The sequence below is a fragment of the Hypanus sabinus genome, chromosome 14 (genome assembly GCF_030144855.1).
Source record: "Hypanus sabinus isolate sHypSab1 chromosome 14, sHypSab1.hap1, whole genome shotgun sequence".
Lineage (NCBI taxonomy): Eukaryota > Metazoa > Chordata > Chondrichthyes > Myliobatiformes > Dasyatidae > Hypanus > Hypanus sabinus.
Genome location: NC_082719.1, coordinates 82,726,452 through 82,741,823, shown reverse-complemented (window position 1 = coordinate 82,741,823; position 15,372 = coordinate 82,726,452). Strand labels below are relative to the sequence as shown.

Below are 15,372 nucleotides of genomic sequence, written 5' to 3'. Positions count from 1 at the left end.
CAACTTCTCAGCTGATAGCTGGGAAATATAGATATGGTAGAAAATGGCAGAGTCGCTAGCCACCATGATCCAGACCACTGTGTCTATCCTGAAAAGTGGACTTGTATTAATGGCCTTAAAGGAGAATATAAGTAGAAGAAGTAACTACAAGCCAATCACTTTAAAACTGCTGGGGAAATTTAAATACTTTCACTTAGCAATACAGCATGGAAGCAGGCCCTTCTAGGCCAAGGAGTTCATGCAGCCCAGTTACATAGATACTTTATTGATCCCTAAGGAAATTACAGTGTTAACAGTAGCATTTCAAGTGCACAGATATAAGTATTAGAAGAGAAATAGAAAGAATAAAAAAATAAGTTACCGCAAACAGTCTAGCAGCAAGGGGGGGTCATCATTTCTCCGGCTATAGGTTGACTCATTACAGAGCCTGTTGGCCAAATTGCCTCATATAGTGCTCGTTGGAGCAGCGCAGTTTTCTTAGTCTGTCACTAAAAGTGCTCCTCATCAGCTGAGGTGGCATGCAGAGGGTGAGAAACATTGTCCAGAATTGCCAGGATTTTCTGTGGGGTCCTTTCTTCTACTACAGCCGCAAGTGTGTCCAGTTTGATTCCTATAACAATGCCAGCCTTTACTAATCAGTTTATCCAGCCTGTTGACATCACCCGTGTTGATGCCATTCCCCAGCACACCACTGCATAGAAGATTGTACTGGTGACAGCAGAATAGAACATAGAACAGTACAGCACATTACAGGCCCTTCGGCCCACAATGTTGTGCCGACCCTCAAACCCTGCCTCCCATATAACCCCCCACCTTAAATTCCTCCATATATCTGTCTAGTAGTCTCTTAAACTTCACAAGTGTATCTGCCTCCACCACTGACTCAGACAGTGCATTCCATGGACCAACTACTCTGAGTGAAAAACCTTCCTCTAATATCCCCCTTGGACTTCCCTCCCCTTACCTTAAAGCCATGTCCTCTTGTACTGAGCTGTGGTGCCCTGGGGAAGAGGCGCTGGCTGTCCACTCTGTCTATTCCTCTTAATATCTTGTACACCTCTATCATGTCTCCTCTCATCCTCCTTCTCTCCGAAGAGTAAAGCCCTAGCTCCCTTAATCTCTGATCATAATCCATACTCTCTAAACCAGGCAGCATCCTGGCAAATCTCCTGTGTACCCTTTCCAATGCTTCCACATCCTTCCTATACTGAGGCAACCAGAACTGGACACAGTACTCCAAGTGTGGCCTAACCAGAGTTTTATAGAGCTGCATCATTACATCGTGTCTTAAACTCTATCCCTCGACTTATGAAAGCTAACATCCCATAAGCTTCCTTAACTACCCTATCTACCCGTGAAGCAACTTTCAGGGATCTGTGGACATGTACCTCCAGATCCCTCTGCTCCTCCGCACTACCAAGTATCCTGCCAGTTACTTTGTACTCTGCCTTGGAGTTTGTCCTTCCAAAGTGTACCACCTCACACTTCTCTGGGTTGAACTCCATCTGCCACTTCTCAGCCCACTTCTGCATCCTATAGTAGAATAGTAGAACATGTTACAACCATGGGGGTAGGCCATTTAGAATGGAGTTCAGGAAAAACTTTTTCACCCAGAGAGTTGTGGATCTATGGAATGTTCTCCCTCAGAAGTCAGTGGAGGCCAATTCTCTAAATGCTTTCAAGAAAGAGTTAGATAGAGCTCTTAAAAATAGCAGACTCAAGGGATATGGGGAGAAGACAGGAAGGGGAGCTGATTGTAGATGATTAGCCATGATCACATTGAATAGTGGTGCTGGCTCAAAGGGCCAAATGGCCTACTCCTGCACCTATTGTCTGTTAACAATGTGACCTGTTAACCTACTAATCTGCAGATTTTTGGAATGTGGGAGGAAACCAGAGCACCCAGAAGAAACCCACTCGGTCACAAGGCGAATGGGCGGACTCCTTACAAACAACTCAGGAACTGAACCTGGGTTGCTGGCGCTGTAATGGTGTTACACTATTAAGGGAGATTATAAATTAAGATTTGGAATTACATGGATTAATCAAAGGCACTCAGTTTAGATTTGATGGGGAAGGTGGACAGATAAGTGGCAAATGTAATTCAGTCCAGAAAATTGTGGGGTAATGAACTTGGATGAGCATTCAAGGTACTAAGTTAATAAAGTAAATGCTGGGATGCAAAGAGGAACTGTGGAGTCTTAAAGTGCAAAAGTAACAGGACTAGAAAATAACAAAGAGACAAAAGGTAAAATTTTTGACATTGTCGTAGGCATGGAATGGAAGATCATGGTGGAGATGCTGAAGCCTCGAGTGTCTGCTGGTCCGGGGTTTGGGAGGGAGATGAGGAGCTTGTTTTTCAGCTGTTGTTCTGCTGCTCTTTTTCTGTTTACGTAATGGGCTGGGTTGATCAGAGCCAAAAGACCCAAACCAATTCGAGTGTCTAGAGTGTGTGGTAATAAGTTCAATAAGTGTTGTGCTAACAAGCACAACGTACTAACTTGAGCTGAATTTATTATCATAAAACAGAAAGCACAAATAAACTGCACTAAATACTACATAGTGAATGACAAAGTTTTCACAGCTCATGATTCTTGTTGCTGTTGTTGGGGGAGCTCCAAATCCTGACTCGTGAGATCACCCTGCGCCCATCCTAGGCACCTATCAATCGTGATCCTTGGTCTAGGTGAAGTCCCAAGACTGAGTGAAAGCCGCCTCAATAAATAGAGGTTCAGTCCAGAACCATTGAGAGGCACGCAGAGACAGATAAATTTTTTGGTCTTTTGTTCTCATGCCACTAGTGCCTGAGGCTAAGAAAGAATCCAGAGGCTATTAACAAATGTTTAATAAACCTACTGTGTTTAACTTGTACAGACACCTTGCCTGCTGCGAGCTCACAAAGAGCTAAGCATCAAGTGGACTTGTTTGGGCTTTCATCTAATATTTTTACAAAATTTAGTACACCACAATACAGCTTGTTTATCTGGAGATACAGTTCGGAATAGGCTCTACCGCCCTTTTGGCCATGCTGCCCAGTTACCCCCTACTTAACCTGAGCCCAATCGTGGACAATTTACAATGACCAATTAACTTACCTGTTGGTACGTTTTTGGACTGTGGGAGAAAAACTGACCACCTGGAGGAGACCCCCATGGTCATGGGGAGAACATACAAACTCCATACAGATAGCAGCAGGAAATCGCTGGTACGGTAAAGTGTTGTGCTAACCACTACATAACTGTGCTACATTACTATTGTTGATCTACTGAACATTTTGGAGATATATATATATATAGACACACACACACACAAATGTAGGTCAACACTTGCAGGCTGCCCACAGCACATCTTTCCAGACGAAGGGTCTCGGCCCGAAACGTCAACAGCGCTTCTCCCTATAGATGCTGCCTGGCCTGCTGTGTTCCACTAGCATTTTGTGTGTGTTACATCATTCGTGTTGGTTCATGTTCGTTTGTGTGGGTTGTTCGCATAAACAGAGTATTTCCTTGAATGTTTCAGTCTGCAAGTGATAAATGAATCTGAATCTGGGGAGGTTTTGTCTTCAGCTATTTGGAATTCTGGTCACATTCCAAGGTTGTTACAGCACTGGAGGAGGTGTCAAGAGATTTGAGGATTTTTCCACGACCGAGAAATTTTAGTTATGAAGTAATAGTAGCTAGAGTGCAGTGGGTTTCTTTGAAACTCAAGGCTGAGGTATTCTTTGTATCTGAGGTGTATCACAGCAAGAGGCTTGGATAGGGCTTTCTTAGTTTAGGGATGAATGGCTAGCATAGGGATATGGATGTACCTATCTGAGTCTCTTAAAAGACTCTATAGAACCCGCCTCTACCACCTTCGCTGGCAGTGCATTCAACTCACCCACCACTCTCTGGGTGAAAAACTTGCCTCTGACATCCCCCTTGTACCAACTTCCTATGCCCCCTCATGTTAGCCATTTCAACCCTGGGGAAAAAGCCTCTGGCTATCCACATGATCAATGCCTCTCATCATCTTATACACCTCTATCTGGTCACCTCTCATCCTCCATCACTCCAAGGAGAAAAGGCCAAGTTCATGCAATCTATTCTCATAAGGCATGCTCCCCAATCCAGGCAACATCCTTGTAAATCTCCTCTGTATTCCCTCTATAGTAATGAGGTGACCAGAACTAAACACAGTACTCCAAGTGGGATGTTACTAAGGTCTTGTATAGCTGTAACATTACCTCACGGCTCTTGAACTCATTCTCATGTTTGATGAAAGCCAACACACCATACACATTCTTAACAACATTGTCAACCTGAGCAGCAGCTTTGAGTGTCCTATGGACATGGACCCCAAGATCTCGCTGATCCTCCAAACTGCCAAGAGTTTTACCATTAATATTGTATTCTGTCTTCAAATTTGACCTACCAAAATGAATCACTTCACATTTACCTGGATTGAACTCTATCTGCCACTTCTCAGCCCAATTCTGCTTCCTATCAATATCCCGCTGTAACCTTTGACAGCCCTCCAGACTATCCACAACACTCCCAACTTTTGTATCATCAGCAAACTTACTATCCCACCCTTCTACTTCCTCATCCAGGTCATTTATAAAAATCACAAAGAGGAGGGGTCCCAGAACAAATTCCTGCCGAACACCACTGGTCACTGACTTCCATGCAGAATACAAACCATCCAGAACCACCCTTTGCCTTCTGTGGTCAAGCCAGTTCCAGATCCACAAAGCAAGGTCTCCTTGGATCCCATAATTACTTACTTTCTGAACGAGCCTTGCGTGGGAAACCTTATCAAATGCATTCTTGAAATCCATATGCACTACATCCATGACTCTACCTTCATCAATGTGTTTTGTTACATCCTCAAAGAATTCAATCAGGTTCATAAGGCATGACTTGCCCTTGACATGCTGACTTTCCCTAATCAGATTATGTCTCTCCAAATGCTCATAGATCCTGCCTCTCAGGATCTTCTCCAACAATTTGCCCACCGCTGAAGTCAGACTCACTGGTCTGTAATTTCCTGGGTTATCTCTATTGCCTTTTTTGAACAAGGGAACAACGTTTGCAACCTTCCAACCCTCTGGTATTTCTTCCATCCCTATTGATGATGCAAAGATCATCACCAGAGGTTCAGCTACCTCTTCCCACAGAAGCCTGGGTATATCTCAAACAGTCCCCATGCCTTATCTAACTTAATACCTTTCAAAACAGACAGTACATCCTCTTAATGTCTAAACACTCAAGTGTTTCAGTCTGCTTTAAGTCAAACCCCACAATTGCCAAGGTCTTTTTTACTGGTGAATACCGAAGCAAAGTATTCATTAAGTACTTCCACTACTTCCTCTGGATCTATGCACTTGTTTCCTCTCTCACTCCTGATTGGACCTATTTTCACACAGCTCATCCTCGTGCTCTTCACATTCTTAAACATTCTCGAGTGAACTGGTCTTGAATCTACTAAATAGCTTGCTTCCTGAGGCGTTTTACTGACTGTGACTTTATTTTCAAAAGCTTTAATCTGTTTGTTTTGAATTCCAGTAGCTATTTAAAATATTCAGCACTTTCATGTGTCATATGGCTGTGATTTGTAGCTAAGTGTCTTTTCAATTTTGCTGGAGTCATTGCTACAGTTGTAAATTGTTTGCCACAGACTTTGCAGAATGGAATAGGACACCAGTCCATGGAAAACCCATTGATAAGTAGTTTTCATTGTAAAGGCAAGCTTTTTGTATCCTTTATTGCACTCATGCTGTGAAATGACTCAGAAAATTGTAATTCTTCATCATTAACCTTATCAGAATTGTGTATAGGACTAAGCCTAGAATCCTCCTCTTCCGTCTCGCACCTGCTCTTCAAAAATCGCCACACTGGGCCGTCTTTAGTATGAAAATTCCTTCCAACTTTCTACTCCACCGGTAGTGTGTTAGCTCCCATGAGTCAGTCGGTGGCGCACCAGGGGGCGTTGGGTTCGGGAGGGAGGGACTGGCGTCACAGACCAAGTTGGGCAAATCCATTCAATGCTTGGAAAATGCACTTCGCGCTCCTCATCAGCCTTCCGTCCTCCCCTCAGTGCAATACAGCACTCACCAATTATCAATGGCCTCCCCTACCTCGGGTCAGAAACTGAGAATAAACATGTCCTACTGTGGGCTGCATACTTGGCTGAGAGAGCTCTAACAAGATTGCTAATGGGGCGGCTGGGTCGCTGCACGCCACTGCGAGCAGTAGCATTGCACATTGCGCCAAGCTCAAAAAAACTATCTCTTTTTTTTAATCGCGACATCACGTGGAACTGCTAGCGACCTCTCGCTGAACCCCAGTTGAGAAACCCTGGTCTAAAAGAATGACAGCAACAGAATTACTTGTAGTTGATCTATGGAGGTATGGATCAGGAATTGGGAGGAGGAAACTAGCTGACGTTGATATAATGGGTCAACTAGCCTCTTATTTATTCTGCAGATTCTGCATCATTTCCACATTCTTATTTACTTCTTCTCCGAAGATGTACTTTCTCATTAACTCGGCTAATTACATTCATCTGTTTATTCTCTGTAATCCTTGCTGCTTGTCAAATCCTCACAGATTTGTATTGTCAGCACATTTTGAAATTGAATTTCCTATGCCCAAGTCCAAATCGACTGTGTATATCAAATGCCTAATAAAAGTGCATGTGCTATCTCAACTTTATCTAGCTGGTCAATTCAAAACTAAATATAAATACAGAATGCTCAGGGGATGAGATAATTTAGAACTCCAGTTTGTTCAAGAGTTAAGGCATTTAAATATAGAACTAGAATATGATAATTTATATCTAATATTACTTTTATAAGAAAATGCCTTGCATTTAAACTGATTTAACTGTGGCTTTGAACTTGAGATATATTTAAAAACTGCATCTATATTTGCTCGTTTTGGTATGATAAGTTGTTTTTGCTCCAATATTTTAAAGATGAAGCTGGGATAGCCATTCCTACTCCTGTTTTGTATTTGAATGTTACATTGTCATAACTGTTTCTTTGCTTCAATTTCTATTGAGGGGGTGCTAGGATTGCTGTCAGAATAATCATTGAGAAAATCTGTGGTTTACTGTTTAGCAAAATTCTGTGTGTCATAAACCGGTTACGCTGGTGGGTGGCCTGGTAGTTGCAACAGTTAAGTATCAACCAGGACTCTTGAATTTCAGTCCATGTGTCTAATAACGTTGAGCTTCAGTTTCTCTCAGATGTTTGCCAATATTGTTTGGTAAGTTCCAGGGCAGGCGGGCTGAATTTTGCAAATAAAAAAGAAACATTATCTGAAAAATTCATGACCTAGCTAATATAAAACTGAAGAACACATCAAGTTCTTGATCTACTGTTGGCTTGCATAAGCTTTTTCTAATTTTTAGGCTACAAATCTTCAGCTACGAGGCATGTTAGTGTTGTGGATAGCACAGTGTTTTACATTACCTATGACCCAGGTTCATTTACCACTGCTGCCTGTAAGGAGTTTGTACGTTTTCCCTGTCACTGCGTGGGTTTCTTCCAGGTGCTCTGGTTTCCTCCCACAGTCCAAAGATGCCCAATTTAGGTTAATTGGTTAATTGTCCCGTAATTAGGGGGGAATTGCTAGGCAGTATAGCTCAAAGGCCCTATTCCGTGCTATATCTCAATAAAATAACTTTTTTTAAAACAATGTCATATGATGCTACACTTGTACTGATTTGTATAAACCTTTCCCTGACATTGGGATACTTTGCGCCAGTGTCTCAAAAGCAAATATAAATAAAATAACACTGCCTTCTGTGCCTTGGTATGCAGTATGCATGCTACCAAATCCTGCTGATTAAGTGGTGCACGTTTAACAACATGGTAACCTAGTTATAGGACAGAACAACTTCCAGTGAACTATTTGTGTAAAACAAAGGAGAGCATTTTGATTATGCCCAAGCTAGACAAAGGCTTGCCATTCTAGTAGTTGAGAGTGAATGAAGACGGAATTGCATTTTCAGATCAGCCATGGTGATTGTGCAGGAAACCACAATCCGCGTATCACTCTGTGACCTTTTGCTGAGACCCGATACAGCTCTCGGGCAGCAGCCTCGCTCTCAGTTTGCAATTTGAAGATGGTGCAATTGTATCAGGATGTCAGATATGCCTACCAGAGGAAGACTTGAGAGCTTTCTGTACAAACAAAAGCCATTATTTTTGTCAAGTAGGGTAAAAGGAAAACTCTGTTTGCTATTTTCTTTGTAGCTTTCCAAAATGAATAGACCAATACTGCCTTTCATACACCAAAGTTTGCAACTCAGCAGTAATCTGGATTCTTATCTTCAATTGTATAAAAATCCTTTTATAGCGTAAGGGTCAGGATAGTTTAAGGTTTGTGAACTCTTATCTGGAACTGCTACTTAACAACAAGACATGAGGATATAAACGAGCAAACAAAGTAAGTTATGCCATTGACAATTCCTGATTGAGTTAATTGTTAATCTAAACTAGAATTGCTAATTAAACAAAAAAACATCACTGTAAAGAGAATTAGAATCAGTTTTAATATTATTGGCATTTGTGGTGAAATTTGTTGTCTTTGCAGCAGCAGCACAATGCAGTACATAATAGTAAAGAAAAGAATTACAGTAAATAAAATACACAAAATGCTGGCAGAACTCAGCAGGCCAGACAGCATCTATGGGAGGAGGTAGCGACGACGTTTCGGGCTGAAACCCTTCATTAGGAGGGTTTCGGCCCGAAATGACGTTATTACCTAGATGCTGTCTGGCCTGCTGAGTTCTGCCAGCATTTTGTGTTTTTTATTTATTTCCAGCATCTGCAGATTCACTTGTGTTGCCTTTGAATTACAGTAAATATATTAGTTAAATTAAATAAGTGGTGCAAAAACAGAAATAAAAATAAGTAGTGAGTTAGTGTTCACGGGTTCAATGTCCATTCGGAAATCGGAGGCAGAAGGGAAGAAGCTGTTCTGGAATCATTGAGTGTGAGTTTTCAGGCTTCTGTACCTCCTTCCTGATGGTAACATTGAGAACAAGGCATGACCTGGGTAATGGGAGCCCTTACCGATGGACACCACCTTTTTGAATCACTCTTTTAAGGTGTCCACACCATCAAGGAGACACATTTTGATGAACTGTTTGATTATGAAGAACCAGAGTTTGAAACATGTCGGACTTAGACACAGAGTAATACAGCAGTGAATCAGGCCATTTGGTCCAACCTAACCATTCTGATCAAAGTGCTCCTCCTAAGCAAGTCCCATTCGGCACGTGTGCCTCTAAACCTTTCCTATCAGTGTCCTTATTCCAAATGCCTTAACGTGTCTTGGAATTAAGCATCTGTTGATATACTAAGAAGAAAAGAAAGCATTTCACAAAGTAAAAAATGTTATTGCTCAAACTGAACACTAACAATGAATCTTAGGGTTGTATACGGTTATGTATATATACTTTGATAATAAGTTTACGAAGACTCTTCTGAAAAGACCCTCAATCCCAGAAAGACTTTTAGCCAACAGAGTCCTTTTATGGTCATCTCTAAAATGTTGAAACTACGTCATACATTTTGGCACCATGAAATTCTTAAATAATATTGTAAGATATTTGCACTGATGTGAGGTCCGATTGGACATAACTGACGATCTCATCCAAAAGACAACACTTCATGTATGGTGCTCTTGATAGAGAAGTTTCAAGGTAGGGAGGACTGTGGTCATAAATGGACACAGGTATGAGTGTCTGTACTATTTGCTGTGTCCTCCTGTTAATTCCCCTCTAACAGTCTCCTCTTTCTGGTCATCTTGGACCACCTTACCACCTGACTGAGACATTGCTGTATACCTTAACCGTCCCTCCAGGTGAGCGTATTCAAAACAATTTCTTGTACTGCTTTTGCCCGTCTCCATTGAGATCACAGAAATAAAAACAGAAAAGAAATCAGGCTATAAATATGCCTTTATCTGGAGATGAATCCATTGGTTTGCTGTTGGTCAGAAACCAGTTCCTGTACATGTAATTCACCCCAAATTCTGCATCGTGTGTATCTAATAATATCATTGCCTAATCTTTCATGTGATTCACAATTACACCCTTCCCAATACATTTTTTTTATTTAACAGTAACTGTAAACCTCTTGTGAAGAAAGAAGCCTGTAAATTTAAGTACTTAGAACAATGTTAGACTGTTAGATCATTCTGTACGATGTGATGCTGGTAAGTTGGGTTTACTTGTGTCTCTCTTGTAATCACAAAAACGGTTCGCTTAAAGATCAATAAACTTGTATACTTCTGTACTTGTATACTTGTATAGTTACCATTCATTAAGATTGTGCTGGTAGAACTTTTTGTTTAAAAGACATTGTTTTTTTTTCCATTTATTGTCTTTTTTTTAAATGTTTTTTTTGAGAGTATTTTTATGTGGCTGTTTTAAAAAAAAATGCCAAAATCTTCTGCTAGAAATGGAATGAGACAAACTGGGAATATTTGAACTGACAATATAGCTCATCACTATCTTTGAAGTAGCCCATACAAGTAGAAAAAAAGTCTTAGCAGGTTACAATAATTCAATTATATCCTAGTGAAAAGTCTTCCATCGGAAAGCTAATGGATCTTTATTGAAGCTCACATGCCAAAGCCTGTGCTGTGACCGGATAATGAAGAGGATTTACAAAGCATTCTTGAAACCTTTGTTGTTAGGCATTTAAATGTCCCAAATAGAAACACAGGTCTTGTGTTCTGTACTTTGAGAATGTTGTGAATTTTTTTTTGTCAGAGTTTTTATCTGTTACCGTAGCTACACCAGTAACGTTAAATTTATAACGTAAAAGGCAGCTGTGGCCTAGTTTTGTTTCCATTTAACCATTTGAATTACGCAATATAATTAAAAGTTGCAGTATAATGGCTTGGTGACTCTGATTATTTTGGGCTACTAGCAAATTGGTTTGGAAAAAAAAGACATAAATGACCCTGAAAGCCATTTGGCCCCTTGAATCTATGTTGGCTCATGGGAGCAATCCCAAAATTCCATCCCCCCTCACTATTCTCTAATGCACATGCTTACCAACACCCCTTTGATTCTCATTTTTGCCATTAACCTACAATCATGGGCAAACCGTTAACCAGCTAGCCACATCTTTTTCACACAACCACTGGGTTCAAGAACAGTTACTACCCCTCAAGCATCAGTTTCTTGAACCAAAGGGGAAAACTTCATCGGCTTCACTTGTCCCATCATTGAAATGGTCCCACAACCAATCGACTCACTTTCAAGAACTTTTCATCTCATGATCTTGATATTTATTGCTTATTTATTAATTATTACTATTATTTATTTTTGTCTTTGTACAGCTTGTTGTCTTCCCTGTGGTTGAACATGCTAGTTGGGGAACCTTTCATTGATTCTGTTATAGTTATTCATCCATACATTTGTTGAGTATGTCCTCAAGAAACTGAATTTCAGGGTTGTATATGGTGACATATATGTAATTTGATAATAAATTTACTTTGATCTTTGAACCTTGTAGGAGGAAGCCAGAAATTTGGAGGAAGTACATTCATTCCCAGGGAAAATGTGTAAAGTCTGTCTGCGGCTTCCTGGGAACTGAAAAGACAGCATAACTGCAAATCATTTTACCATCCTTAATTATTTGTCTTCAAAGAAAATATTTAACTATGTAAAGAAAATGGAACCCTTTTTTAAAAGATTTTTTTGGGAAATGAAACACTTAACTCACCTACAAAATTTAAAATCCTCTGTTTTTTGAATCTCATTTTGTACTTTTTGCGATGAGCCCAAACCAGCACCCATCTGCCTTGAAGTAATTTAAATTTGTGCCCCTTGAAAATGTAAATGAGTAACACCTTGCCTAAATAGTGGGATGAACTTCAAAGAGGTAGCAGCTGCACTGAAAGCAAGGCAGACAAAATAGACGGAAACTAGTATTTACCTTTATTAATTATGGTAATTGTACTAGCTGATGTTTCATAAGGATGGGAGACGTAAACTACAAATCTGTTATCACTGTCCATCTGTTGGTGCAGTTCATTACGGTAGACCACAGAGGTGCTTGCTTTGTTAGACTTGGATACACGGGTTGAGAGAGAGGTCAGACACCCAGAGAGTCAGAGGAGGTTGAACAATCTGGCCCATTCTGATTGAGAATTGATAATGTGGAATCTTCAGTTTCAGTAATTTGCTAATGAGGTATATTACTGTGTATAGCACAAAGATGAAATAATTTATGGTGTATGTATGTCAATTGTAACTATATGTTGTAACTATGTGGTTTTGTGCAGGTCTTGTAGTTTTAGTTTTTGGTCTTGTTTTGTCTGGTGAGTTTGGAGCTCCTTTCTGGGAAACGCGGTATATGGTAGCGTGATATTAATACGCAGCAGCCTCTCCGGACTCTGGATTTGGGATTGCCAAACATTATGGTGTAGTCTGTTTTGTCATGTGCTTTTGTGATATTATTCTGGAGGAACGTTGTCTCATTTTTTAACTGCATTGCATTTGTGGTTTCTAAATGACAATAAACTGAATCTGAAACTGAATTGGGTGGCTTTCTCTATAAAAGGGAAGCCATTTAATCAATCTTTTTAAAGCAATTGGATACACAGCTCTAACAGTCTATGAAGTAGAAATAATGACATCTACTTCAGCAAAATTGGCACTTTGCAAAAAAAAAATAAAGATGAGTTTATACTTTGCTTTATTTTCAGCTGAGTTTGTGAATTGAAAGAAGACAAAATGGTTGCCTTATCATTGAAGATTGGAGTTGGAAATGCTGTCAAAACAATGCAGTTTGAACCCTCGACAATGGTCTATGATGCCTGTCGAATGATTCGCGATCGTGTCCCTGAAGCACAGACTGGACAGCGTAAGTTACAGAATTTTCCATTTGGCCAGTTAACACTACCATTAAAAAGGAACACTCGGGTGCTGTCTGGATCAATTCTGCAAAGAAGCTGAGGTTTTTGTTGATGTATGATTCTAAATATATGTATACTAAATGCCATAGTTGCTTTAAATAAAAGCACTGGACTATTAGTGTTCTTGGATTACCAACATCACCATTGTATTTCACATGCCCTTGTGTTCATAGTTAATCTAAAGTACTTGACTGATCTGTTGCTTATAAAATGGAACCATATTTTAATTTTTTTTTGTTTGGATTTTCAGCCAATGATTATGGATTATTTTTGTCTGACGAAGACCCAAAAAAAGGGATCTGGTTGGAATCTGGCAAAGCTTTGGACTACTATATGTTGAGGAATGGGGTAAGTTTGCCACTTTGCTGTTCTTACATTTCAGTTCCTTATTCTAATATGGCGAGGGAGTCCATCGGTCAGAGTTGACCATGGATATTGTGTCCTAGCTGTCTAGATATGTAAGCCTGGGCAGTTTGATATGGAGAGCAAGCTGCTGCCCGTGTAGCAAGCTCTTCCTCTCCTCGCATCTGATGAGCCCAAAGGAACAGCAAAGTCCGACACATTTTGGTACCAGCAGTGTCGCGGGAGTTGCCAGTCAGCTTTGAACTCGGTGTAGGACTGCCTTAGTGACTCCAGCCTGGATTTCTCCCTTGGGGATTATTGCTGAAGCCTTCCATATAAGTGGCTATAGCCACAGTGCAGTGCAGGTTTGAGATCAGAGTTTTCCTCCTCCTAGAAGAGCTGCCAAGCATGGCAGATGAGCCCCATCTTTTGGTTTATTCATCCATTTATTCTTCATCCATGATTAGTTCTGTAATTGATCTCTTCAGTGTTGTTGCTATGTTTACTGAGTTATAAAATGTTTTGCACAATTGAGAGAATTCATTTGGTTGAAAGAGCAGACTAGAAGATGGTTTGTTTATTTAGTTGAAAATTCTCCATTGGCGTGGCTTTGTAAATGATAATGAGGCGCATGATTGGTTTGTTTTTGCATATCAGTTCAGCTTTAGTGTGAGGTGTATGGTCCTAAAGAAAACCTAGAACAAAATATAGGTGGTATTGCTTTGTGGTGATGAGATACAAATAGTTTTTTCCCTTTTGAATCCCAGGATACTTTGGACTACAAAAGAAAGCAGAGGCCTCTGAAGATTAGAATGTTGGATGGAAGTATCAAAACAGTCATGGTGGATGACTCAAAAATAGTGAGCGATATGCTGATGACGATCTGTGCCAGAATAGGTAAGAGTAAAAAGCATCTGCAGATTTATTATTCTTTCCCGCATGTCAAACATCAGCCCTTATGTCAAACTGGAGCAGTGAACTCCTAAAGATTTGCAATTTGACACCTTGACGGTGAAAGACTCGGAAGTTCGCCACATACTTGTTAAGGGCATCTCTATGCCTTTTTGTGAGCTGGCCAGCCAGTGATTAATGACTTTGTAAATGAACCTTGTACCACAAAATCCTAAACCATCATGTGATCAACACGCCCTAACTTCTCTAAAGCTGTGCTTTTCCTCTCTCCATGCATCTTTTCCATCCATGTGGTCCTTTCTCTGCAGAATGTTGGGAATTATGGAGCCTTCTGTCCACTTGCCCTATGCGTGCATGCCTGTGAGATGTGCAAGGTGGGAGGTCATGCTGACTCCATGCAGGTGGCACTGGAGATGAGGACTGAATCTGAATCAGTCGAGTTGAGAGGCAGCACTTCTACTGTCGTCCTGTTCACAGCTTGGCGAATGTCCAGATCGTACCACGCCCACCATTTATTTGGGAGTTTGATGTAGGGTTACTTCAGAAATCCAAGAAGGTCCATTCAGAAAGTTAACTGTACCTATATTTGAGAGGCCCTCTGGACAATTCAGTCATAAAGTTGTACAACACAGAACAAGGCCCATCAGCTCATCTCGTCCATGCTGAAGGTGAAGCTTATCTGTGATGTTCCTATTTGCCCACATTAGGTTTGCATCTCTCCACTCCTTTCCTATCTGAGGACATGTCCAATTGCTTTATTATGATTGTCACAATTTATTATAGATATTGCAACTTTTTTATCATTCTTTGCCATTTTAATGAACATGCTCCTTTTGGGTTGCATGAGGCAAGGAGAAGAAATGTTTTCTAGAATCACTCCTATACTCCCATAATGCAATGTTACTCTGGACAGTCATTGAAGGTTTTCTTGCTCTCCCCATTCACAGGTATTGATTTCTACTTTTCAAGAACAGTAAGAACCTCATTCCTAATTATGCACACAGGGAAAACAGAGGCTAAAAAATGGGCCAAAAAATGTTTGTATTAATTGTAATAGTATTTTATCTGGAATCCAAAAATGTGGATCTGACCTGGCAGAGATGCGTGTGTTAAGTATAAGTGCATTAAGTGGTACCGCCGCCCGTAAGGAGTTTGGACGTTCTCCACATGAACATGTGGGTTTCCTGCAGGT

The 15,372-nt window shown here is 40.6% G+C and overlaps 1 protein-coding gene across 3 annotated transcripts in view; it reads left to right on the top strand.

Annotated features, from left to right (window-relative positions):
• The window catches only part of LOC132404927 (talin-1), a 230,382-nt gene that overhangs the window by 109,202 nt on the left and 105,808 nt on the right, over window positions 1-15,372 (top strand). For all 3 annotated transcript variants that reach the window (XM_059989539.1, XM_059989537.1, XM_059989538.1), the window contains exons 3-5: window positions 12,717-12,874; window positions 13,177-13,274; window positions 14,036-14,165. In XM_059989539.1, the coding sequence (XP_059845522.1) occupies window positions 12,745-12,874; window positions 13,177-13,274; window positions 14,036-14,165 (358 nt within the window). In that variant the 5' untranslated portion in view covers window positions 12,717-12,744. The remainder of the gene's footprint in view (window positions 1-12,716; window positions 12,875-13,176; window positions 13,275-14,035; window positions 14,166-15,372) is intronic.